This window comes from Bufo bufo, chromosome 1 (genome assembly GCF_905171765.1).
Source record: "Bufo bufo chromosome 1, aBufBuf1.1, whole genome shotgun sequence".
Lineage (NCBI taxonomy): Eukaryota > Metazoa > Chordata > Amphibia > Anura > Bufonidae > Bufo > Bufo bufo.
Window position 1 is genome coordinate 6,580,479 of NC_053389.1, and position 27,930 is coordinate 6,608,408.

Consider the following 27,930-nt stretch of genomic DNA (forward strand, 5'->3'; position numbering starts at 1 on the left):
ACATGTGAGGTCCCCCCGCCATGCCAACCGCTCCACACCCTATGATTAGGGGGTGATTAGGAGCAAAGGATGCCCCCTGCATCTGTCTAACCGCTCAGATGCTGTGGTCGCTATTGACTGTGGGATTCACAGAAGCACCACTATTCTAAAACATAACCTTTAATACTTCAATGTTAAAAGTCAATACACCCTTATAATCATAGATAATGATAAGAAAAAAATAAATAATAATCAAAAGAAAAACAAAAACATAACCTTAGGTCAAATTGCTCTTCCATTGCACGATGCTTACAAGAGGGTCGGCAGATAGTAATTGGGGGCGGTGTCCCTAGTGCTGGCCCTGATTCAGTCACCCTGCCTAAATACGGAATAGCCGCCCGATAGGGGCGATCCCGTGTCTCGTGCCTCCTAGTGACCCTGGGATGACCCCAGCACGGGGAGGATTCCAACAATGTGGAATATATAGCCCTATATTTAGACCTGGACTATTTTAAATACAAAAAATAATAAACAAATACATAAACCCAGATGAAGTGACAGAAAACACCCTAAATATTAGGTGAGATGAGCAATGTAGAATCCTAGAATAAGAAGGTCCATAGAGGCGTCCTATATGGCCCCTACGCGTTTCGCCTGGTTGGTGTCAGGCTCATCAGGGGACGTATCACCAATAGTCATCACCTGAGCTCTTCACGATACACTATATACAAGTGGATTTATGTCATTTTCTTTTTCTAAACATGTATTACCAGCTGCTGACTGGCTGCTCCTATAGACTATATCTACTCCACAGCGTTCTCTATCAGGCGGTGATACAGTCACTGTTATACGAGATGCCTCAGACTGAACCCAATGTCTAACCTTCTTAGCTGGAGACAAATGGGGTACGGCCGTTTGTATCCAGCGCCTGCGCTCTCACAGAGGGGCGCCTCGCTGTTTGTCCCCCACCCGTTATTAATCATATCTAGGCCTGTATCATGTAGCATTGTATTAGGTTTCACCAGATATTGCAGTACCCATAATAAGCACGGAAGGCAGAATTCAACAATCATGTCTTATTGAAGCTGCTCCAAGAAAAGTTACAGGTCCATATGATTGATAGGTAAAAGATGTCAGTATATAATCTGGACCAGTATCACAAATGTGCTGATATGGTTAGCGGTACTTGCGTGCCCATGAGGAGTAATCAGATGGGCCTTCAGCGATCTCCAAAATCAGGAGGCCATTTCTGGTGGGGGCATAGGGATGAGAGGCGCAGAGGCGGTGATGTCCGGCAGATGTAGCAGCGAGGTGCTGCCGGCGTCCTCGCCTTTTAAACGCTACTTCCGGGTGCCGAATGACGTAGGTGGCTCCCACGTGATGCTGATGCCGGGTGACGTCTGACGCTAATGCCGATCACATGACCCTAATGCTGATCACATGACCCTAATGCCGATCACATGACCCTAATGCCGATCACATGACCGCTCCTCTGAGCCATTGTAAAGAGGCAGGACAGGAAAAGTATGCCCATATACATGATGGAGAAATAAGATACTATAGGTTCCCTCATGTCTTAGGATTACATAGGTTATTTTAATATAATCCTACGTGTAGCCCGTTTGGCGCCCCAGGCCAGTGAACTGATATATACATGTCCAGCTGCTGGGTGTATGAGCCCATCTGGCTAATACATTATAAGGGTCGACTTTGGAGGGGTTCACCCCCCAGTCAGCAAACGTTGTACTGTATATAATTTACATGATAGATCGATAGTGAGGGCCCCTTATATGAAACACGCAAAACCAATGCACTCATTTAGTCCGGCAGGTGCCGCGGTGTTTAGCCTGAAGATCCATCTGGATTCTTTGTGTTTTAACAGTTTGTCAGTATCCGCACCTCTTCTAGACATTTTTAATACTTCAATCATGAAAAAATGGATGGTCTTAGTGGATCCTGTATGATTAGTCCATATGTGTCTAGATGTGGGTTTATCCCGTCTATTCCGGATGTCCCCAATATGCTCAAGGATTCTCTTTTTGAACATCCTTTTGTTTTACCTATATATTTGAGTCCGCAGTCCCCTAAAAGGAGGCCCCATAGTTTCGGGGATTGATAGTTTAACTCATCATGCGGGTGTGTACATTGATAAAGTCCTACGTCCCTTTGTATCCACACTCCCGTCATACTCACGGGATACAACGGACCCACTACGAAGAGTAGAAGGCGTCAGCATAGAAGCTGACAGCTAGACGTAGAGGCCCTCTATACCTCAATCCCCCACAACAAGGGTCTGTCAGCAGCCAAATATTTTCTGGACTCCAGATCTATGGACTTATATCAACACAACCTACAACTCCTCCACTTTGTCCTGACACACAATTATTTTGTGATTGAAGATCGCTTCTACCACCAGCTCAGGGGCCCCGCGATGGGGAGCCCGTGTGCACCAACTTATGCAAATCTGCTCCTGGGCTGGTGGGAGGACACGGTGGTCTTCTCCGAATCTATGGTACCCTGGACCAGATTCATAGACAACGTTCTACTTCTATGGTCAGGGACTGTCAGTGAGTTTCAACAATTTACGGATACACTAAACTCAAACCATATAGGTTAATACTATTAACTTCCTGGATGTCTGTCTAGAAAGAGATGAACATAACTATATAAAAACTACCCTATTTAGGAAAAAGAACCTGTATTATCTGAGAACCCGGCTATCACGTATAGACGTGGACGCAGTATAGGTGACACCGTGGTCCATAGCCACTTCGAGTCTCCAGAAAAAAGCACATGGTTGTCCAGCAGACGGATGGGCACTTTCAAGTGCGGCACATGCAAGGCGGGCACTTTCATGAATAGCCTGGAAGAACAGATATTTCACACCCGCAGCTTTGCAAACTGCAATACTTCTGGAATTATCTATATGGCTCAATGTGACTGCGGACTCAAATATATAGGTAAAACAAAAGGATGTTCAAAAAGAGAATCCTTGAGCATATTGGGGACATCCGGAATAGACGGGATAGACCCATATCTAGACACATATGGACTAATCATACAGGGTCCACTAAGACCATCCATTTTTTCATGATTGAAGTATTAAAAATGTCTAGAAGAGGTGCGGATACTGACAAACTGTTAAAACACAAAGAATCCAGATGGATCTTCAGGCTAAACACCGCGGCACCTGCCGGACTAAATGAGTGCATTGGTTTTGCGTGTTTCATATAAGGGGCCCTCACTATCGATCTATCATGTAAATTATATACAGTACAACGTTTGCTGACTGGGGGGTGAACCCCTCCAAAGTCGACCCTTATAATGTATTAGCCAGATGGGCTCATACACCCAGCAGCTGGACATGTATATATCAGTTCACTGGCCTGGGGCGCCAAACGGGCTACACGTAGGATTATATTAAAATAACCTATGTAATCCTAAGACATGAGGGAACCTATAGTATCTTATTTCTCCATCATGTATATGGGCATACTTTTCCTGTCCTGCCTCTTTACAATGGCTCAGAGGAGCGGTCATGTGATCGGCATTAGGGTCATGTGATCGGCATTAGGGTCATGTGATCAGCATTAGCGTCAGACGTCACCCGGCATCAGCATCACGTGGGAGCCACCTACGTCATTCGGCATCCGGAAGTAGCGTTTAAAAGGCGAGGACGCCGGCAGCACCTCGCTGCTACATCTGCCGGACATCACCGCCTCTGCGCCTCTCATCCCTATGCCCCCACCAGAAATGGCCTCCTGATTTTGGAGATCGCTGAAGGCCCATCTGACCACTCCTCATGGGCACGCAAGTACCGCTAACCATATCAGCACATTTGTGATACTGGTCCAGATTATATACTGACATCTTTTACCTATCAATCATATGGACCTGTAACTTTTCTTGGAGCAGCTTCAATAAGACATGATTGTTGAATTCTGCCTTCCATGTGTATTATGGGTACTGCAATATCTGGTGAAACCTAATACAATGCTACATGATACAGGCCTAGATATGATTAATAACGGGTGGGGGACAAACAGCGAGGCGCCCCTCTGTGAGAGCGCAGGCGCTGGATACAAACGGCCGTACCCCATTTGTCTCCAGCTAAGAAGGTTAGACATTGGGTTCAGTCTGAGACATCTCGTATAACAGTGACTGTATCACCGCCTGATAGAGAACGCTGTGGAGTAGATATAGTCTATAGGACCAGCCAGTCAGCAGCTGGTAATACATGTTGATTACCTATCATAGTGATCATCTCGCTATCAGAAAAGAGAAAAGAAAAAGAAAATGACATAAATCCACTTGTATATAGTGTATCGTGAAGAGCTCAGGTGATGACTATTGGTGATACGTCCCCTGATGAGCCTGACACCAACCAGGCGAAACGCGTAGGGACCATATAGGACGCCTCTATGGACCTTCTTATTCTATGATTCTACATTGCTCATCTCACCTAATATTTAGGGTGTTTTCTGTCACTTCATCTGGGTTTATGTATTTGTTTATTATTTTTTGTATTTAAAATAGTCCAGGTCTAAATATAGGGCTATATATTCCACATTGTTGGAATCCTCCCCGTGCTGGGGTCATCCCAGGGTCACTAGGAGGCACGAGACACGGGATCGCCCCTATCGGGCGGCTATTCCGTATTTAGGCAGGGTGACTGAATCAGGGCCAGCACTAGGGACACCGCCCCCAATTACTATCTGCCGACCCTCTTGTAAGCATCGTGCAATGGAAGAGCAATTTGACCTAAGGTTATGTTTTTCTTTTTCTTTTGATTATTATTTATTTTTTTCTTATCATTATCTATGATTATAAGGGTGTATTGACTTTTAACATTGAAGTATTAAAGGTTATGTTTTAGAATAGTGCTGCTTCTGTGAATCCTATTCAAATGACCACATTCTACTAAAATTCCCCTGAACAGGACTGTGTTCAATCTGTGAATAGATACGCTATTGACTGTGGCAAGGTAGGGGTTAAACGTCTGGGATCCGGTCCCCACCGCTGCATTCTTACCGTAATCAATGTAAGGAGGGGGCCCGCTCCTGTGCCCGCTCTTTATGTTCCCATGCAGACAATAATGTACATGTATGTCTCTGGTTGTTAAGGGGTTAAACGGGCCCTGTACTTGGGTCCTAATATTTCCAGCGTGTCCCTGTACGTTTTCCGCCACACACACCTGCAGCTCGGTATCGCGCGGGACGAGAAGTAGGTCACTTTGCTGCGCAGCTACTTAACAATGGGCACGTGGAGAGCGGAGAGAAGCGCGGCTATTTCTGGGCAATCGTGAGCAATTTTCTCAGCAATTTACCTAAAACGTGGATATAATTGGGGCAGCTGTAAGCGCGGCGCCCTGAGATCCCAGCAGGTGGCGAGAACGCCGGAGCGGCACATCAGTGTAATCCTCATTATTATTTCACAGGACCCTATCCACTGGAAATCCGCCATTGAGGGGGGCGCACACTTCTCACTTCTGTATGACGCCCTGTCCCAGCAAATCGCCAAGGGGGCTGGAAAAGATCCTTTGCTGTTTGATAGGGATCATCCTGGGAATCAGTTTAAAGGGGTTTTCTGGGAGTATTTTTTTACTGATGACCTGTCCTCTGGATCAATGAGACTGGTGGGGCTGCGACTCCCGGGACCCCCCGCCGATCAGCTGCATGAGAAGGCACCAGTGCCGGACATTGTATACCAGCTCAGCCCCATTTACTTTAATGGTGCCCAGGTCATGTGACCGATGAACGTGGCCTGGGAAAAACTGGAGAAGACCACGGCGCTGGTCAGCGGGGGTCCTGGGTGTCGGTCCGCCACCGATCAGATACTGGTCACCTAACCTGAGGCCATGTCCAATCCAACAAGGTTTATTCACAGATGGTGCATGAGACGAACGGTCCAGGTGCAGCAAGGTCCCGGCACATCTCATCCTCCTCCCGTCCCAGTAGAATGCCTAGTTACATCTTACTGCATTCTGTCCAGCAGTGAGCTCTATCTGCGTTCTGTCCAGCAGTGAGCTCTATCTGCATTCTGTCCAGCAGTGAGCTCTATCTGCATTCTGTCCAGCAGTGAGCTCTATCTGCGTTCTGTCCAGCAGTGAGCTCTATCTGCGTTCTGTCCAGCAGTGAGCTCTATCTGCGTTCTGTCCAGCAGTGAGCTCTATCTGCGTTCTGTCCAGCAGTGAGCTCTATCTGCGTTCTGTCCAGCAGTGAGCTCTATCTGCGTTCTGTCCAGCAGTGAGCTCTATCTGCGTTATGTCCAGCAGTGAGCTCTATCTGCGTTCTGTCCAGCCGTGAGCTCTATCTGCGTTCTGTCCAGCCGTGAGCTCTATCTGCATTCTGTCCAGCCGTGAGCTCTATCTGCATTCTGTCCAGCAGTGAGCTCTATCTGCATTCTGTCCAGCAGTGAGCTCTATCTGCGTTCTGTCCAGCAGTGAGCTCTATCTGCGTTATGTCCAGCAGTGAGCTCTATCTGCATTCTGTCCAGCAGTGAGCTCTATCTGCATTCTGTCCAGCAGTGAGCTCTATCTGCGTTCTGTCCAGCAGTGAGCTCTATCTGCGTTCTGTCCAGCCGTGAGCTCTATCTGCGTTCTGTCCAGCCGTGAGCTCTATCTGCGTTCTGTCCAGCCGTGAGCTCTATCTGCATTCTGTCCAGCAGTGAGCTCTATCTGCATTCTGTCCAGCAGTGAGCTCTATCTGCATTCTGTCCAGCAGTGAGCTCTATCTGCGTTCTGTCCAGCAGTGAGCTCTATCTGCGTTCTGTCCAGCAGTGAGCTCTGTCTGCGTTCTGTCTAGCAGTGAGCTCTATCTGCGTTCTGTCCAGCAGTGAGCTCTATCTGCGTTCTGTCCAGCAGTGAGCTCTATCTGCATTCTGTCCAGCAGTGAGCTCTATCTGCATTCTGTCCAGCAGTGAGCTCTATCTGCGTTCTGTCCAGCAGTGAGCTCTATCTGCGTTCTGTCCAGCAGTGAGCTCTATCTGCGTTCTGTCCAGCAGTGAGCTCTATCTGCATTCTGTCCAGCAGTGAGCTCTATCTGCGTTCTGTCCAGCAGTGAGCTCTATCTGCGTTCTGTCCAGCAGTGAGCTCTATCTGCATTCTGTCCAGCAGTGAGCTCTATCTGCGTTCTGTCCAGCAGTGAGCTCTATCTGCATTCTGTCCAGCAGTGAGCTCTATCTGCGTTCTGTCCAGCAGTGAGCTCTATCTGCGTTCTGTCCAGCAGTGAGCTCTATCTGCGTTATGTCCAGCAGTGAGCTCTATCTGCATTCTGTCCAGCAGTGAGCTCTATCTGCATTCTGTCCAGCAGTGAGCTCTATCTGCGTTCTGTCCAGCAGTGAGCTCTATCTGCGTTATGTCCAGCAGTGAGCTCTATCTGCATTCTGTCCAGCAGTGAGCTCTATCTGCGTTCTGTCCAGCAGTGAGCTCTATCTGCGTTCTGTCCAGCAGTGAGCTCTATCTGCATTCTGTCCAGCAGTGAGCTCTATCTGCGTTCTGTCCAGCAGTGAGCTCTATCTGCATTCTGTCCAGCAGTGAGCTCTATCTGCATTCTGTCCAGCAGTGAGCTCTATCTGCGTTCTGTCCAGCAGTGAGCTCTATCTGCGTTCTGTCCAGCAGTGAGCTCTGTCTGCGTTCTGTCTAGCAGTGAGCTCTATCTGCGTTCTGTCCAGCAGTGAGCTCTATCTGCGTTCTGTCCAGCAGTGAGCTCTATCTGCATTCTGTCCAGCAGTGAGCTCTATCTGCATTCTGTCCAGCAGTGAGCTCTATCTGCATTCTGTCCAGCAGTGAGCTCTATCTGCATTCTGTCCAGCCGTGAGCTCTATCTGCGTTCTGTCCAGCAGTGAGCTCTATCTGCGTTCTGTCCAGCAGTGAGCTCTATCTGCGTTCTGTCCAGCAGTGAGCTCTATCTGCATTCTGTCCAGCAGTGAGCTCTATCTGCATTCTGTCCAGCCGTGAGCTCTATCTGCGTTCTGTCCAGCAGTGAGCTCTATCTGCATTCTGTCCAGCAGTGAGCTCTATCTGCATTCTGTCCAGCCGTGAGCTCTATCTGCGTTCTGTCCAGCAGTGCGCTCTATCTGCGTTCTGTCCAGCAGTGAGCTCTATCTGCATTCTGTCCAGCAGTGAGCTCTATCTGCGTTCTGTCCAGCAGTGAGCTCTATCTGCGTTCTGTCCAGCAGTGAGCTCTATCTGCGTTCTGTCCAGCAGTGAGCTCTATCTGCGTTCTGTCCAGCAGTGAGCTCTATCTGCGTTCTGTCCAGCAGTGAGCTCTATCTGCATTCTGTCCAGCCGTGAGCTCTATCTGCGTTCTGTCCAGCAGTGAGCTCTATCTGCGTTCTGTCCAGCAGTGAGCTCTATCTGCGTTCTGTCCAGCAGTGAGCTCTATCTGCATTCTGTCCAGCCGTGAGCTCTATCTGCATTCTGTCCAGCAGTGAGCTCTATCTGCGTTCTGTCCAGCAGTGAGCTCTATCTGCGTTCTGTCCAGCAGTGAGCTCTATCTGCATTCTGTCCAGCCGTGAGCTCTATCTGCGTTCTGTCCAGCAGTGAGCTCTATCTGCGTTCTGTCCAGCAGTGAGCTCTATCTGCATTCTGTCCAGCAGTGAGCTCTATCTGCATTCTGTCCAGCCGTGAGCTCTATCTGCGTTCTGTCCAGCAGTGAGCTCTATCTGCGTTCTGTCCAGCAGTGAGCTCTATCTGCATTCTGTCCAGCAGTGAGCTCTATCTGCGTTCTGTCCAGCAGTGAGCTCTATCTGCGTTCTGTCCAGCAGTGAGCTCTATCTGCATTCTGTCCAGCCGTGAGCTCTATCTGCATTCTGTCCAGCCGTGAGCTCTATCTGCGTTCTGTCTGCAGTGAGCTCTATCTGCGTTCTGTCCAGCAGTGAGCTCTATCTGCATTCTGTCCAGCAGTGAGCTCTATCTGCGTTCTGTCCAGCAGTGAGCTCTATCTGCGTTCTGTCTGCAGTGAGCTCTATCTGCGTTCTGTCCAGCAGTGAGCTCTATCTGCGTTCTGTCCAGCAGTGAGCTCTATCTGCGTTCTGTCCAGCAGTGAGCTCTATCTGCGTTCTGTCCAGCAGTGAGCTCTATCTGCATTCTGTCCAGCAGTGAGCTCTATCTGCATTCTGTCCAGCAGTGAGCTCTATCTGCGTTCTGTCCAGCAGTGAGCTCTATCTGCATTCTGTCCAGCCGTGAGCTCTATCTGCATTCTGTCCAGCAGTGAGCTCTATCTGCATTCTGTCCAGCAGTGAGCTCTATCTGCATTCTGTCCAGCAGTGAGCTCTATCTGCATTCTGTCCAGCAGTGAGCTCTATCTGCGTTCTGTCCAGCCGTGAGCTCTATCTGCATTCTGTCCAGCAGTGAGCTCTATCTGCATTCTGTCCAGCAGTGAGCTCTATCTGCATTCTGTCCAGCAGTGAGCTCTATCTGCGTTCTGTCCAGCAGTGAGCTCTATCTGCATTCTGTCCAGCAGTGAGCTCTATCTGCATTCTGTCCAGCCGTGAGCTCTATCTGCATTCTGTCCAGCAGTGAGCTCTGTGCGCATCTGGTGCGTTCTGTCGAGCAGTGAGCTCTATCTGCATTCTGTCCAGCAGTGAGCTCTATCTGCGTTCTGTCCAGCAGTGAGCTCTATCTGCATTCTGTCCAGCAGTGAGCTCTATCTGCATTCTGTCCAGCCGTGAGCTCTATCTGCATTCTGTCCAGCAGTGAGCTCTATCTGCGTTCTGTACAGCAGTGAGCTCTATCTGCGTTCTGTCCAGCAGTGAGCTCTATCTGCATTCTGTCCAGCAGTGAGCTCTATCTGCATTCTGTCCAGCAGTGAGCTCTATCTGCATTCTGTCCAGCAGTGAGCTCTATCTGCATTCTGTCCAGCAGTGAGCTCTATCTGCGTTCTGTCCAGCAGTGAGCTCTATCTGCATTCTGTCCAGCAGTGAGCTCTATCTGCATTCTGTCCAGCAGTGAGCTCTATCTGCATTCTGTCCAGCAGTGAGCTCTATCTGCGTTCTGTCCAGCAGTGAGCTCTATCTGCATTCTGTCCAGCCGTGAGCTCTATCTGCGTTCTGTCCAGCAGTGAGCTCTATCTGCATTCTGTCCAGCAGTGAGCTCTATCTGCATTCTGTCCAGCAGTGAGCTCTATCTGCGTTCTGTCCAGCCGTGAGCTCTATCTGCGTTCTGTCCAGCCGTGAGCTCTATCTGCGTTCTGTCCAGCAGTGAGCTCTATCTGCATTCTGTCCAGCAGTGAGCTCTATCTGCATTCTGTCCAGCAGTGAGCTCTATCTGCGTTCTGTCCAGCAGTGAGCTCTATCTGCATTCTGTCCAGCAGTGAGCTCTATCTGCGTTCTGTCCAGCCGTGAGCTCTATCTGCATTCTGTCCAGCAGTGAGCTCTATCTGCATTCTGTCCAGCCGTGAGCTCTATCTGCGTTCTGTCCAGCCGTGAGCTCTATCTGCATTCTGTCCAGCAGTGAGCTCTATCTGCATTCTGTCCAGCCGTGAGCTCTATCTGCGTTCTGTCCAGCAGTGAGCTCTATCTGCATTCTGTCCAGCAGTGAGCTCTATCTGCGTTCTGTCCAGCAGTGAGCTCTATCTGCATTCTGTCCAGCCGTGAGCTCTATCTGCATTCTGTCCAGCAGTGAGCTCTATCTGCGTTCTGTCCAGCCGTGAGCTCTATCTGCGTTCTGTCCAGCCGTGAGCTCTATCTGCGTTCTGTCCAGCAGTGAGCTCTATCTGCGTTCTGTCCAGCAGTGAGCTCTATCTGCGTTCTGTCCAGCAGTGAGCTCTATCTGCATTCTGTCCAGCAGTGAGCTCTATCTGCGTTCTGTCCAGCAGTGAGCTCTGTGCACATCTGGTGCGTTCTGTCCAGCAGTGAGCTCTGTCTGCGTTCTGTCCAGCCGTGAGCTCTATCTGCATTCTGTCCAGCAGTGAGCTCTATCTGCGTTCTGTCCAGCAGTGAGCTCTATCTGCGTTCTGTCCAGCAGTGAGCTCTGTGCACATCTGGTGCGTTCTGTCCAGCCGTGAGCTCTATCTGCGTTCTGTCCAGCAGTGAGCTCTATCTGCGTTCTGTCCAGCCGTGAGCTCTATCTGCATTCTGTCCAGCAGTGAGCTCTATCTGCATTCTGTCCAGCAGTGAGCTCTATCTGCATTCTGTCCAGCAGTGAGCTCTATGCACATCTGGTGCGTTCTGTCCAGCCGTGAGCTCTATCTGCGTTCTGTCCAGCAGTGAGCTCTGTGCACATCTGGTGCGTTCTGTCCAGCCGTGAGCTCTATCTGCGTTCTGTCCAGCAGTGAGCTCTATCTGCGTTCTGTCCAGCCGTGAGCTCTATCTGCATTCTGTCCAGCCGTGAGCTCTATCTGCATTCTGTCCAGCAGTGAGCTCTGTGCACATCTGGTGCGTTCTGTCCAGCCGTGAGCTCTATCTGCGTTCTGTCCAGCAGTGAGCTCTATCTGCGTTCTGTCCAGCAGTGAGCTCTATCTGCATTCTGTCCAGCCGTGAGCTCTATCTGCGTTCTGTCCAGCAGTGAGCTCTATCTGCGTTCTGTCCAGCAGTGAGCTCTGTCTGCGTTCTGTCTAGCAGTGAGCTCTATCTGCGTTCTGTCCAGCAGTGAGCTCTATCTGCGTTCTGTCCAGCAGTGAGCTCTATCTGCATTCTGTCCAGCAGTGAGCTCTATCTGCATTCTGTCCAGCAGTGAGCTCTATCTGCGTTCTGTCCAGCAGTGAGCTCTATCTGCATTCTGTCCAGCCGTGAGCTCTATCTGCGTTCTGTCCAGCAGTGAGCTCTATCTGCGTTCTGTCCAGCAGTGAGCTCTATCTGCGTTCTGTCCAGCAGTGAGCTCTATCTGCATTCTGTCCAGCAGTGAGCTCTATCTGCATTCTGTCCAGCCGTGAGCTCTATCTGCGTTCTGTCCAGCAGTGAGCTCTATCTGCATTCTGTCCAGCAGTGAGCTCTATCTGCATTCTGTCCAGCCGTGAGCTCTATCTGCGTTCTGTCCAGCAGTGAGCTCTATCTGCGTTCTGTCCAGCAGTGAGCTCTATCTGCATTCTGTCCAGCAGTGAGCTCTATCTGCGTTCTGTCCAGCAGTGAGCTCTATCTGCGTTCTGTCCAGCAGTGAGCTCTATCTGCGTTCTGTCCAGCAGTGAGCTCTATCTGCATTCTGTCCAGCAGTGAGCTCTATCTGCGTTCTGTCCAGCAGTGAGCTCTATCTGCATTCTGTCCAGCCGTGAGCTCTATCTGCGTTCTGTCCAGCAGTGAGCTCTATCTGCGTTCTGTCCAGCAGTGAGCTCTATCTGCGTTCTGTCCAGCAGTGAGCTCTATCTGCATTCTGTCCAGCCGTGAGCTCTATCTGCATTCTGTCCAGCAGTGAGCTCTATCTGCATTCTGTCCAGCCGTGAGCTCTATCTGCGTTCTGTCCAGCAGTGAGCTCTATCTGCGTTCTGTCCAGCAGTGAGCTCTATCTGCATTCTGTCCAGCAGTGAGCTCTATCTGCATTCTGTCCAGCCGTGAGCTCTATCTGCGTTCTGTCCAGCAGTGAGCTCTATCTGCGTTCTGTCCAGCAGTGAGCTCTATCTGCATTCTGTCCAGCAGTGAGCTCTATCTGCGTTCTGTCCAGCCGTGAGCTCTATCTGCATTCTGTCCAGCCGTGAGCTCTATCTGCGTTCTGTCTGCAGTGAGCTCTATCTGCGTTCTGTCCAGCAGTGAGCTCTATCTGCATTCTGTCCAGCAGTGAGCTCTATCTGCGTTCTGTCCAGCAGTGAGCTCTATCTGCGTTCTGTCTGCAGTGAGCTCTATCTGCGTTCTGTCCAGCAGTGAGCTCTATCTGCGTTCTGTCCAGCAGTGAGCTCTATCTGCGTTCTGTCCAGCAGTGAGCTCTATCTGCGTTCTGTCCAGCAGTGAGCTCTATCTGCATTCTGTCCAGCAGTGAGCTCTATCTGCATTCTGTCCAGCAGTGAGCTCTATCTGCGTTCTGTCCAGCAGTGAGCTCTATCTGCATTCTGTCCAGCCGTGAGCTCTATCTGCATTCTGTCCAGCAGTGAGCTCTATCTGCATTCTGTCCAGCAGTGAGCTCTATCTGCATTCTGTCCAGCAGTGAGCTCTATCTGCATTCTGTCCAGCAGTGAGCTCTATCTGCGTTCTGTCCAGCCGTGAGCTCTATCTGCATTCTGTCCAGCAGTGAGCTCTATCTGCATTCTGTCCAGCAGTGAGCTCTATCTGCATTCTGTCCAGCAGTGAGCTCTATCTGCGTTCTGTCCAGCAGTGAGCTCTATCTGCATTCTGTCCAGCAGTGAGCTCTATCTGCATTCTGTCCAGCCGTGAGCTCTATCTGCATTCTGTCCAGCAGTGAGCTCTGTGCACATCTGGTGCGTTCTGTCCAGCAGTGAGCTCTATCTGCATTCTGTCCAGCAGTGAGCTCTATCTGCGTTCTGTCCAGCAGTGAGCTCTATCTGCATTCTGTCCAGCAGTGAGCTCTATCTGCATTCTGTCCAGCCGTGAGCTCTATCTGCATTCTGTCCAGCAGTGAGCTCTATCTGCGTTCTGTCCAGCAGTGAGCTCTATCTGCGTTCTGTCCAGCAGTGAGCTCTATCTGCATTCTGTCCAGCAGTGAGCTCTATCTGCATTCTGTCCAGCAGTGAGCTCTATCTGCATTCTGTCCAGCAGTGAGCTCTATCTGCATTCTGTCCAGCAGTGAGCTCTATCTGCGTTCTGTCCAGCAGTGAGCTCTATCTGCATTCTGTCCAGCAGTGAGCTCTATCTGCATTCTGTCCAGCAGTGAGCTCTATCTGCATTCTGTCCAGCAGTGAGCTCTATCTGCGTTCTGTCCAGCAGTGAGCTCTATCTGCATTCTGTCCAGCCGTGAGCTCTATCTGCGTTCTGTCCAGCAGTGAGCTCTATCTGCATTCTGTCCAGCAGTGAGCTCTATCTGCATTCTGTCCAGCAGTGAGCTCTATCTGCGTTCTGTCCAGCCGTGAGCTCTATCTGCGTTCTGTCCAGCCGTGAGCTCTATCTGCATTCTGTCCAGCAGTGAGCTCTATCTGCATTCTGTCCAGCAGTGAGCTCTATCTGCATTCTGTCCAGCAGTGAGCTCTATCTGCGTTCTGTCCAGCAGTGAGCTCTATCTGCATTCTGTCCAGCAGTGAGCTCTATCTGCGTTCTGTCCAGCCGTGAGCTCTATCTGCATTCTGTCCAGCAGTGAGCTCTATCTGCATTCTGTCCAGCCGTGAGCTCTATCTGCGTTCTGTCCAGCCGTGAGCTCTATCTGCATTCTGTCCAGCAGTGAGCTCTATCTGCATTCTGTCCAGCCGTGAGCTCTATCTGCGTTCTGTCCAGCAGTGAGCTCTATCTGCATTCTGTCCAGCAGTGAGCTCTATCTGCGTTCTGTCCAGCAGTGAGCTCTATCTGCATTCTGTCCAGCCGTGAGCTCTATCTGCATTCTGTCCAGCAGTGAGCTCTATCTGCGTTCTGTCCAGCCGTGAGCTCTATCTGCGTTCTGTCCAGCCGTGAGCTCTATCTGCGTTCTGTCCAGCAGTGAGCTCTATCTGCGTTCTGTCCAGCAGTGAGCTCTATCTGCGTTCTGTCCAGCAGTGAGCTCTATCTGCATTCTGTCCAGCAGTGAGCTCTATCTGCGTTCTGTCCAGCAGTGAGCTCTGTGCACATCTGGTGCGTTCTGTCCAGCAGTGAGCTCTGTCTGCGTTCTGTCCAGCCGTGAGCTCTATCTGCATTCTGTCCAGCAGTGAGCTCTATCTGCGTTCTGTCCAGCAGTGAGCTCTATCTGCGTTCTGTCCAGCAGTGAGCTCTGTGCACATCTGGTGCGTTCTGTCCAGCCGTGAGCTCTATCTGCGTTCTGTCCAGCAGTGAGCTCTATCTGCGTTCTGTCCAGCCGTGAGCTCTATCTGCATTCTGTCCAGCAGTGAGCTCTATCTGCATTCTGTCCAGCAGTGAGCTCTATCTGCATTCTGTCCAGCAGTGAGCTCTATGCACATCTGGTGCGTTCTGTCCAGCCGTGAGCTCTATCTGCGTTCTGTCCAGCAGTGAGCTCTGTGCACATCTGGTGCGTTCTGTCCAGCCGTGAGCTCTATCTGCGTTCTGTCCAGCAGTGAGCTCTATCTGCGTTCTGTCCAGCCGTGAGCTCTATCTGCATTCTGTCCAGCCGTGAGCTCTATCTGCATTCTGTCCAGCAGTGAGCTCTGTGCACATCTGGTGCGTTCTGTCCAGCCGTGAGCTCTATCTGCGTTCTGTCCAGCAGTGAGCTCTATCTGCGTTCTGTCTAGCAGTGAGCTCTATCTGCATTCTGTCCAGCCGTGAGCTCTATCTGCGTTCTGTCCAGCAGTGAGCTCTATCTGCATTCTGTCCAGCAGTGAGCTCTGTGCACATCTGGTGCGTTCTGTCCAGCCGTGAGCTCTATCTGCATTCTGTCCAGCCGTGAGCTCTATCTGCATTCTGTCCAGCAGTGAGCTCTATCTGCGTTCTGTCCAGCCGTGAGCTCTATCTGCGTTCTGTCCAGCCGTGAGCTCTATCTGCATTCTGTCCAGCCGTGAGCTCTATCTGCATTCTGTCCAGCAGTGAGCTCTATCTGCGTTCTGTCCAGCAGTGAGCTCTATCTGCATTCTGTCCAGCCGTGAGCTCTATCTGCATTCTGTCCAGCCGTGAGCTCTATCTGCATTCTGTCCAGCCGTGAGCTCTATCTGCATTCTGTCCAGCCGTGAGCTCTATCTGCATTCTGTCCAGCAGTGAGCTCTATCTGCGTTCTGTCCAGCCGTGAGCTCTATCTGCGTTCTGTCCAGCCGTGAGCTCTATCTGCATTCTGTCCAGCCGTGAGCTCTATCTGCATTCTGTCCAGCAGTGAGCTCTATCTGCGTTCTGTCCAGCAGTGAGCTCTATCTGCGTTCTGTCCAGCCGTGAGCTCTATCTGCATTCTGTCCAGCCGTGAGCTCTATCTGCATTCTGTCCAGCCGTGAGCTCTATCTGCATTCTGTCCAGCCGTGAGCTCTATCTGCATTCTGTCCAGCCGTGAGCTCTATCTGCGTTCTGTCCAGCCGTGAGCTCTATCTGCGTTCTGTCCAGCCGTGAGCTCTATCTGCATTCTGTCCAGCCGTGAGCTCTATCTGCATTCTGTCCAGCAGTGAGCTCTATCTGCGTTCTGTCCAGCAGTGAGCTCTATCTGCGTTCTGTCCAGCCGTGAGCTCTATCTGCATTCTGTCCAGCCGTGAGCTCTATCTGCATTCTGTCCAGCCGTGAGCTCTATCTGCATTCTGTCCAGCCGTGAGCTCTATCTGCATTCTGTCCAGCAGTGAGCTCTATCTGCGTTCTGTCCAGCCGTGAGCTCTATCTGCGTTCTGTCCAGCCGTGAGCTCTATCTGCGTTCTGTCCAGCCGTGAGCTCTATCTGCATTCTGTCCAGCCGTGAGCTCTATCTGCATTCTGTCCAGCAGTGAGCTCTATCTGCGTTCTGTCCAGCAGTGAGCTCTATCTGCGTTCTGTCCAGCAGTGAGCTCTATCTGCATTCTGTCCAGCCGTGAGCTCTATCTGCATTCTGTCCAGCCGTGAGCTCTATCTGCATTCTGTCCAGCCGTGAGCTCTATCTGCATTCTGTCCAGCAGTGAGCTCTATCTGCATTCTGTCCAGCCGTGAGCTCTATCTGCATTCTGTCCAGCAGTGAGCTCTATCTGCGTTCTGTCCAGCCGTGAGCTCTATCTGCATTCTGTCCAGCAGTGAGCTCTATCTGCGTTCTGTCCAGCCGTGAGCTCTATCTGCATTCTGTCCAGCCGTGAGCTCTATCTGCATTCTGTCCAGCCGTGAGCTCTATCTGCATTCTGTCCAGCAGTGAGCTCTATCTGCGTTCTGTCCAGCCGTGAGCTCTATCTGCGTTCTGTCCAGCAGTGAGCTCTATCTGCGTTCTGTCCAGCCGTGAGCTCTATGCACATCTGGTGCGTTCCTGAAACTCCATATGAAGGTTCTGTTCTGCTGCTCCATATAACACAGTATGTATCTTTTGGATCCGAAGAGCATGCACAGGGAAACCCGCGCTGTTAAGATGGAGGATATCCCGGGACCTGGCAAAAGTAAGGACAGATTGGTCATGAGCGGATGACCATATACATAGACTGATTAATGAGGAACAGGGTGAGGACCCCCTCCATTCATCTATCGAAGAGAAAGTATGAACAGGAGTGGAAATAATGAATTACCATTGAGGGAATATTACAAGGTCCAGAGGTCACACCTTCGCCCGAATTTTTTCCCTGAGAATTATGAATTCTGTAAAAGGTTTGAATTGGTAAACAACAAATACAGTATTTTTTGCCCCATAAGACGCACTCCCCCCCCCAAAGCGTTTCATTAGGACCGGGAAGCTGCGAAGGGTCTGTACTTATTGCTTCCTGGTCCTCGGCTCAGCTATCGGCTGCGCACAGCGTGAGGGCGCACTGCGCGCCGCCATACACAGCCGACAGCAGGATGAAGAGGATCGCGATGGTGAGGAGCGGTGGCGTCCAGGAGCAGGAGAGGTAAGTGAGTTTTTTTTTATTTATTTGCGCTGGGGGTTGATGGCTGACATATGGGGGCTGATAGATGGCTGACATATGGGGGCTGATAGATGGCTGAAGGTTGGGGGGTTGATCTGAGGCATTGGGGGTCTGATTTGAGGTCTGATTGACATTGGGGGTCTGATTGGGGCTATAAGCTGAGGTCTGATTAACATTGGGGGTCTGATTGCTGGTCTGACCTAAGGTGTAATGGAAAATATTTTTTTCTTACTGTTCTCCTCTGAAACCTAGGTGCGTCTTATAGGGCGAAAAATACGGTCCTCTCTTAAAATCATGTTGCTCAATATTGAATATTTGCATAAAGAGGCTAAGAAAATAAAAATAAAAACATCTTAACGTTGGAGGTACAAATTCCAGAAGTAATGGCGACTGATGACTTTGTTACACATAAAGATAAAATTGCACAATATGTACAACGTCATAAAGCAGAAGTTAAAAAAACGAAGCGGGACAAATGGCGCCGTGACTTAGAGGATTACCAGACGGGCAAGGTATATAATTGGCAAAACCAGCAAATACAGGGAAGACCTAGGAGGAAGAAAGGCCGAAAATGTGATCGTAGCCATTTCGGGTTTACCACCTGTGACTCCGAATCTACTGATGAATCCAGTAAATCCGTTTTTTTAGGTAAAACCAAACAAAGAGGAGGAGGAAATTTAGAAGGGGCGGAAGGAAACACCATAGGCCCCAAAATAAATATTCCTCCCCAGATGTACCCGGGACGATCGAAGGAGACCCAAGGGAGGATGACGAGACGCAACCTGAAGAAGGGAGACTCCTAGTGGTCAATATTCCGTCCGTTGAACTAAGGATCAGGTAACGGTTTTGATCCGTGGATTGACCTTTTGTCCATCAGCTCCCACTAACTGGTTTGACATTGAACTGGATTTACAACATTTTTTTAGGAGATTAAGATTAGAAGGTTTTTTTGCTACTAGGGAAGTAAATAATAAAACAACCATTTATGATATGGATGTTAATAAAAAGCGGTTGGAGGATTTTGACCACCGCAGAATAACCGTGTTATTGAGTCATACATTGAAATAGTCAATAGACAGATTAACCAATTAAGGGAAACTGGAAAGGGGTATTGTCCATACGGTGAAACCCGCTGATAAGGGGGTGCCGTTGTCGTTATGGACACGTGTAAATATGTGGAAGAGATACGCAAGCCGTTGGCTGACAGAGATGTCTATCAGGTGCTTGAACGGGACCCGAAGGGTGACATAGCGAAGTGTATAAGTGACATCATTGAAAAAGCCCTTGAAGGGGATGTCATTGATGAGGAATTAGGGGAGTATTTGAGGGTAGAGCACCCCATTACTCCCTTATTGTATACACTTCTGAAAATACATAAAAGTCTGAGTGACCCCCGGGTAGACCAATTGTCTCGGGGAGGTGCTCAATATTCAGCACCATAGCCATCTTTCTTGACCGACTGCTGCGTATCTATGCCACTAATGCACCCTCCTACACGAGGGATATAGGTCATTTTCTCTTACAACTTATTTTGTGAGTTTTGATGTGGTTTCACTCTACACATCTATTAAGCATGATTCGGGTTTAGGAGCGGTCGACGTGGCGCTATCCAGTGCAGGGTTCTCTCCGACTGGTGCACAGTTTGTCCTCCAGCTCCTGGAGGTGGTCCTCAGGAGGAATTATTTCCTCTTTGGGGATACCTTTTACCAACAGAAATGGGGGAGGGCCATGGGGTCGAATGTGGCCCCCATGGGTGGAGGACAGACTAGTGTACCAGTCATTTAAGGAGAGCGTCTTGTGCTGGTGGCGCTACATCGATGATATTTTTTTTATTTGGTGTGGTACTCTTGAAGAACTTGAAAGGTTTCATCAGCATCTGAATACAGGGGCACCTGGTAGTGTCCCGGGAACAATTACAATTTTTGGATGTTATGGTCTATATTGAAGATGGTCATATTAGAACTGACTTGTACCAAAAACCTACAGACAGAAACAATCTACTTAGGTATGATAGTTTCCACCCACAACGAATGATAGAATCGCTTCCATGGAGCCAATTACTTCGAGTTAGGAGGATAGTGTCTGATGAACAACGATCTGTCTTGAGCAGGGTTCCCCAACTCCAGGCCTCGGGGCCCACGTGCCGGTCAGGATTTAGGAGTATCCCAGAGTGGATGGACACTCATTATATCAGCTGCCCAATACTAAGGAAATCCTGGGCCCTGAGGACTGGAGTTGAGGACCACTGGTCCTCTAGGCATCCATATACTGGACAAGTATTTAAGATAAATGGTTACTACACTTGTAGATGACGGGATGCGATATATATGAGCCCATGCCCATGTAGTTTCATCTATCTTGGGGAGACCACTATGGAGGTCAGGGAAAGAATAAATCAGGAAGAAGACTATGGGTAAACCGGTGGCTAAACACTTTGTGGAGAGGACATTGAATAATCAACTCCGATTCCGGGTGATTGATTCTGTAGGAACATTGAGGAGCGGTGGAGATCGAGAGGCGATACTTAGGAAGAAGGAGCTGAAGTGGATCTTTACCCTGAAGGCGTTACAGCCATATGGACTGAATATAGATTTTAATGGGAGTGATATTGAGCAATGTGTATCGTCGGATAATAATGTAAGATAAGGCTCTTGTTTTTGAAGTTGGTTTTATTAGGTCTCTTCTATTTTTCTATACTTGAGTTTTAAAGGTGAAGGTTGGATTGCATCTAGATTTCCCCATCAAGCGCGACATGTACCCAATTAATATGAAAAAGGATTAACTAATCTGTTTCCAATAGACTTTATGGTTTGTTTATAGGGAATATTTCATATAGTTATTCTATCCCGTGTGGATCAGCTGACACCCTATATGAAGCGTCGGGCCTCTATGGGGATGGAGACGCTTCCAAGTTCCGGGTGAGATCACGTGAGCGGAGTTGTGCGATCACGTGGTCTACGTGTAGTCACATGATTGAGATACGTCATAGCGTGTGAAGACACGTGGGCCGGTCCTCGTCAGGTGACCGGTGTTTGTGGCGGGGGTTTGGGATTATAGCAGTGGGAATGAGAGAACGCCAAGCTGATGGGGCGTCCATCCTTTTTAAGGTAATATGCCTTTACTGGTTATCGGCGATGATGTTTGGGATTTGCATAGAGCTCACTGTGGACACATTTAACAGATTTTAGTAAGATGTAATTAGGCATTTTATTGGGATGGGAGGAGGGATTAGATGTGCCGGAACCTTGCCGTACCTGGACCGTTCGTACTTCCTCATGCTCCAACCTTGTTGGAATGGAGAGGCTGCCATCGCTTTCTTTTTGGTTATCATCGTATTGACCCCCGTGGATCTGGGGCTTTGGATTGGCTGATGCATATTCCTGAAATTCCATATTAAGGTTCTGTTGTGCTGCTCCATATAACACAGTATGTATCCTGAGGACATGTCATCAGAGAAAAGCTCTCAGAAAACCCCTTTAAGCTGTGCTGTCTATGGTCAGTAGGTGGCGCTGCTTGTATGAAGTCTTGGCCTCGATGGGGCATCTGCTGCAGGACTCCATTCATGTCAACGGATTGCAGGTAAATAACCCCCGAAATGCCGTGAACTCAGTGACGAGGCGTTAGACGGTCCGTGCGTCTGCCCCTGACATCAGAGATGCAGCAGATCACGATGGAAAACCGTAGTGTAAAGTGACAGGTAGCAGATGTAGAATCTGCATGGCAGGATGACTCCTGCTGTAGATTGGTCCTGCAGCACATGGAGGAGGTAAGTACCGCTGTAGCAGTACAACCTCAAACAGCGGGTCCCATGCAGACTCCACAGCAGAAAACTCACAATGAATCCAACTGAAATCTGCCCCCCCAACCCCACCAGAACACGACCATCGAGGTTTTCTCACAGCTGCTGGTGGGGGGATCCGTAGAGCAAACACGACCACGGAGGTGGTCCCACAGATGATCAGTGGGGTTTAGGTCTGTGAAATTTGGGGGCCAGGGTAGTACTTGGAAGTCTTGGTCATGTCCTTCCCACCAATGTCGGACATTTCTAGTCGTGTGACCTGTCACATTGTTTTTCTGAAGATCCCATCTGCCCCAGGGAAGACAATCAGCATGTAGGGGCGTACGTGATCTTCAAGGATGGATTTATGAGTGGCCCAGAGAATGTCCCGAAAACCTTCCCCAGACCATAACGCTGCCCCCACCAGCTTGTGTTCTCCAGCAATGGTTGCAGCATGCTTGTTCCCCGATGTTTCTCTCCTGACACACCACCGTCCATCAGTTCCATGAAGCCGTGAAATGTGACTCATCAGAGGGGACAACCCTTCATCAATCAGTGGAGGTCACATTCTGATACAAAAACTGAGGCCGTTTCTGCTGATGCAGCTTTGTTAGCAGAGGTGCAGTGAGCGTCCATCTGCTTCGGAGCCCTATATACAGTAGGGTCTCCTATACTGTTGGGTTAGACACACGTCTGGTAACCCCTGGTTCATTTTGGTGATGACCTCCTTCACTGTAACATGTCGCTCCACCCTGGTGCTCCTTTGTAGCTGACATTCACCTTCCACTTCAATGGCCCATGGTCTGGACTCTGCACTTCTCAGCACTCTGCCACCTGCTCTGTAACTACATGGTCTCCACTTCATGGCTGAGTTCTAGTCGTTCCTTCCACATTATAATAATACTGCTCACACGTGATGGTGAAATATCTAGGAAGAACAGAATACACCTGTGGTAATGGTAGACTGCATAGCGGGGGGCTGGATGTTATACACTGTGGTAATGGTAGACTGCATAGCGGGGGGCTGGATGTTATATACTGTGGTAATGGTAGACTGCATAGCGGGGGGCTGGATGTTATACACTGTGGTAATGGTAGACTGCATGGCTAGAGGCTGGATGTTATACACTGTGGTAATGGTAGACTGCATGGCTAGAGGCTGGATGTTATACACCTGTGATAATGGTAGACTGCATGGCTAGAGGCTGGATGTTATACACCTGTGGTAATGGTAGACTGCATAGCCGGGGGCTGGATGTTATACACTGTGGTAATGGTAGACTGCACGGCTAGAGGCTGGATGTTATACACTGTGGTAATGGCAGACTGCACGGCTAGAGGCTGGATGTTATACACTGTGGTAATGGTAGACTGCACGGCTAGAGGCTGGATGTTATACACTGTGGTAATGGTAGACTGCATGGCTAGAGGCTGGATGTTATACACCTGTGGTAATGGTAGACTGCATGGCTAGAGGCTGGATGTTATACACTGTGGTAATGGTAGACTGCATGGTTAGATGCTGGTTGTTATACACTGTGGTAATGGTAGACTGCATGGCTAGAGGCTGGATGTTTTACACCTGTGGTAAAGGTAGACTGCACGGCTAGAGGCTGGATGTTATACACTGTGGTAATGGCAGACTGCACGGCTAGAGGCTGGATGTGTTACACCTGTGGTAATGGTAGACTGCATGGCTAGAGGCTGGATGTGTTACACCTGTGGTAATGGCAGACTGCAGGGCTAGAGGCTGGATGTTATACACCTGTGGTAAAGGTAGATTGCACAGCTAGAGGTTGGATGTTATACACTGTGGTAATGGCAGACTTCATGGCTAGAGGCTGGATGTTATACACTGTAGTGATGGCAGACTGCATGGCTAGTGGCTGGATGTTATACACCTGTGGTAAAGGTAGACTGCATGGCTAGAGGCTGGATGTTATACACTGTAGTGAAGCAAGACTGCATGGCTAGAGGCTGGATGTTATACACTGTGGTAATGGCAGACTGCATGACTAGAGGCTGGATGTTATACACCTGTGGTAAAGGTAGACTGCATGGCTAGAGGCTGGATGTTATACACTGTAGTGAAGCAAGACTGCATGGCTAGAGGCTGGATGTTATACACTGTGGTAATGGCAGACTGCATGACTAGAGGCTGGATGTTATACACTGTGGTAATGGTAGACTGCATGGCTAGAGGCGGGATGTTATACACTGTGGTAATGGGATGTTATACACTGTGGTAATGGCAGACTGCATGACTAGATGCTGGATGTTATACACCTGTGGTAATGGTAGACTGCATGGCTAGAGGCTGGATGTTATACACCTGTGGTAATGGTAGACTGCATGGCTAGAGGCTGGATGTTATACACTGTGGTAATGGTAGACTGCATGGCTAGAGGCTGGATGTTATACACCTGTGGTAATGTTAGACTGCATAGCCGGGGGCTGGATGTTATACAGTGTGGTAATGGTAGACTGCACGGCTAGAGGCTGGATGTTATACACTGTGGTAATGGCAGACTGCACGGCTAGAGGCTGGATGTTATACACTGAGGTAATGGTAGACTGCATGGCTAGAAGCTGGATGTTATACACCTGTGGTAATGGGATGTTATACACTGTGGTAATGGCAGACTGCATGACTAGATGCTGGATGTTATACACCTGTGGTAATGGTAGACTGCATGGCTAGAGGCTGGATGTTATACACTGTGGTAATGGTAGACTGCACGGCTAGAGGCTGGATGTTATACACCTGTGGTAATGGTAGACTGCATGGCTAGAGGCTGGATGTTATACACCTGTGGTAATGGCAGACTGCACGGCTAGAGGCTGGATGTTATACACTGTGGTAATGGTAGACTGCACGGCTAGAGGCTGGATGTTATACACTGTGGTAATGGTAGACTGCATGGCTAGAGGCTGGATGTTATACACCTGTGGTAATGGTAGACTGCATGGCTAGAGGCTGGATGTTATACACTGTGGTAATGGTAGACTGCATGGTTAGATGCTGGTTGTTATACACTGTGGTAATGGTAGACTGCATGGCTAGAGGCTGGATGTTTTACACCTGTGGTAAAGGTAGATTGCACGGCTAGAGGCTGGATGTTATACACTGTGGTAATGGCAGACTGCACGGCTAGAGGCTGGATGTGTTACACCTGTGGTAATGGTAGACTGCATGGCTAGAGGCTGGATGTGTTACACCTGTGGTAATGGCAGACTGCAGGGCTAGAGGCTGGATGTTATACACCTGTGGTAAAGGTAGATTGCACAGCTAGAGGTTGGATGTTATACACTGTGGTAATGGCAGACTTCATGGCTAGAGGCTGGATGTTATACACTGTAGTGATGGCAGACTGCATGGCTAGAGGCTGGATGTTATACACCTGTGGTAAAGGTAGACTGCATGGCTAGAGGCTGGATGTTATACACTGTAGTGAAGCAAGACTGCATGGCTAGAGGCTGGATGTTATACACTGTGGTAATGGCAGACTGCATGACTAGAGGCTGGATGTTATACACCTGTGGTAAAGGTAGACTGCATGGCTAGAGGCTGGATGTTATACACTGTAGTGAAGCAAGACTGCATGGCTAGAGGCTGGATGTTATACACTGTGGTAATGGCAGACTGCATGACTAGAGGCTGGATGTTATACACTGTGGTAATGGTAGACTGCAGGGCTAGAGGCGGGATGTTATACACTGTGGTAATGGGATGTTATACACTGTGGTAATGGCAGACTGCATGACTAGATGCTGGATGTTATACACCTGTGGTAATGGTAGACTGCATGGCTAGAGGCTGGATGTTATACACCTGTGGTAATGGTAGACTGCATGGCTAGAGGCTGAATGTTATACACTGTGGTAATGGTAGACTGCATGGCTAGAGGCTGGATGTTATACACCTGTGGTAATGGTAGACTGCATGGCTAGAGGCTGGATGTTATACACCTGTGGTAATGGTAGACTGCAGGGCTAGAGGCTGGATGTTATACACTGTGGTAATGGTAGACTGCACGGCTAGAGGCTGGATGTTATACACTGTGGTAATGGTAGACTGCATGGCTAGAGACTGGATGTTATACACCTGTGGTAATGGTAGACTGCATGGCTAGAGGCTGGATGTTATACACTGTAGTGATGGCAGACTGCACGGCTAGAGGTTGGATGTTATACACCTGTGGTAATGGTAGACTGCAGGGCTAGAGGTTGGATGTTATACACTGTGGTAATGGTAGACTGCACGGCTAGAGGCTGGATGTTATACACTGTGGTAATGGTAGACTGCATGGCTAGAGGCTGGATGTTATACACTGTGGTAATGGTAGACTGCACGGCCAGAGGCTGGATGTTATACACTGTGGTAATGGTAGACTGCATGGCTAGAGGCTGGATGTTATACACCTGTGGTAATGGTAGACTGCATGGCTAGAGGCTGGATGTTATACACTGTGGTAATGGTAGACTGCATGGCTAGAGGCTGGATGTTATACACTGTGGTAATGGTAGACTGCATGGCTAGAGGCTGGATGTTATACACCTGTGGTAATGGTAGACTGCATGGCTAGAGGCTGGATGTTATACACTGTGGTAATGGTAGACTGCACGGCTAGAGGCTGGATGTTATACACTGTGGTAATGGTAGACTGCATGGCTAGAGGCTGGATGTTATACACCTGTGGTAATGGTAGACTGCAGGGCTAGAGGCTGGATGTTATACACCTGTGGTAATGGTAGACTGCATGGGGCTTAGTGACTCCCCTGAAGCCAGTGATGAAGACGTGTGGCCGAGTACTCTTCTCCATATAGTGTAGTCTGAATAGGAGCAGAAGACACAGAACGATGGTCTAATTTCGATTATTTGTAGATTTGCTGCTTTTTTGTTTATGATCTGAGCAATAGAAAAATTTTCTTCAAATCCTTGTCTGAGTGATCTGGTTACATCTCCCCAGTGCTCACTATCAGCCCATTATATTCGGCTCCTGCTTTTTGTACACATAACCCTGGTGCCTGTTGATCCCTTTAGCAATATGTTAATATTAATGTGCAGAAGAGAGGATGCGGCTGGAGTACGGACAATGCTGTCTAATCCTGCGCCGCGTGGAATTAGGTCACCACCACATAAAGGATGCATACTTAAAAAGTTTTCCAAGACTGATGGATCTGGCAGGCAGACGCCTGAGACTCCTCACAAATCACAGATACAGAGCTTCTGTCCCCGAGTTTTATCATCCGTCAGTAAACATCCCTTGCAGCCAGGGCCCCGCAGCTAAGGCTCCTAAAGAAGCACTCCGGGATTCTTTTTCTTTGCCTACATAGTGCAGGATGGGCCATTATTAAGAATAACACAGAGGCTTCTCTGCATGCTGCGTGTATAGCTGTTTAGTTTGTTGTTGGCTCTCTGCCATCTTGATTCCTTCTCCCCTCAGATATGGTTTTCCTAATGGATCCTATGTTCCCCATCATGCCTGGCTTTGCACAGACCGGGGGCAGAGTCTCACCACACTGCACCGTGTAGGGGCAGCCATGACACAGCTCTGCTATCCCCTCACACTGCTGGGTCTCCATGTTCTCCTGTGCGATGTTGGTTTAAGCCTCTCTGGCCTGTCATCTCTCTCTCTCCCCGTCAGGAGGCAGGGAGAGCAGTGTGAAGCTACATCCTGTAGAACTACCCTGAAGAGTCAGCACACACACATAGTACAGGCAGTGTGAGGCAGGAGGTACACCCAAGCTCTGCTCCTTTCTGTGGCACGCCCTTCCCTATATTTAACCAAACAGCCAGGGACGGGCTGGCCACAGAAAGGAGCGGAGCTTGTGTGCAACAACCGCAGTGGTGACGCCCTCAAAGTATCATAACTCGGGAACGGAGCCTCGGATCAACAAGTGAACAACAGGTAAATCACGGCTATGTGTCTGTGCAGTTGGATAGGGAGGTCTTTAATAAAGAACATGTCCATGGCAGTGCGCTATTGAATGAACCAATCAGATCGTACGCTGTACACTGATCACAGCACCTCCTAGTCTGATTGGTCGAGAGGCACCACATGGTGAAGGATGCACATCTTTGCACAAGCACCATGGCCACTACCCTAGATGCCTTTGGGTCAATTAAGTGTAATTCGGAAAAATATGGCTCATACCAGTCCCTGGAGTCTTCTAGCAGATCTGCCCGGGCTGCGGTAATATTTGGGAGGCAGATGGTATGGAGTCTGGAAAGTCTTATAATTATCAGTAAGAGCTGGAATGAATTATACTCGTAGACGAGGAGGCACGGATATTCTTCTCTTGTTTTGTAGGTGATGTTCCTGTGCACAGAGATCAAGCATGTCCGTGTGCTGCTAAAGAGGAGACAGCCTTCAGGAGAACCCAAGGAGCAAGGCTGCCAATACAGACGCCCCCCACCCAGGTTCTGCCATTTCCCAGGGTCAGTCCGGCCTGCACCCTCATAAAGATGGTGAGTCTTGTTAGAAGCCCTGGCGCCCCTAAACTGTGTCCACTGCCCAACTGATAGGGTCATCCTTCTGTACGATATACAGTACCATACATTGTGTCCATAAACTGAACAAAAAATGTGGATTATGGGGGATGTGAGAGCTCATAAAAATGGGGGGGGGGGGTCTAGAATATTAAGGGGTTAGGGCCCAGGATCCTG

General features: G+C 49.3%; 1 protein-coding gene across 1 annotated transcript in view; it reads left to right on the plus strand.

Annotated features, from left to right (window-relative positions):
• Positions 1 to 27,930, plus strand: part of LOC120990995 — a 44,504-nt gene that overhangs the window by 15,437 nt on the left and 1,137 nt on the right. Inside the window, exon 3 of the mRNA XM_040419889.1 lies at positions 27,575 to 27,732. Within this exon, the coding sequence (XP_040275823.1) occupies positions 27,575 to 27,732 (158 nt within the window). The remainder of the gene's footprint in view (positions 1 to 27,574; positions 27,733 to 27,930) is intronic.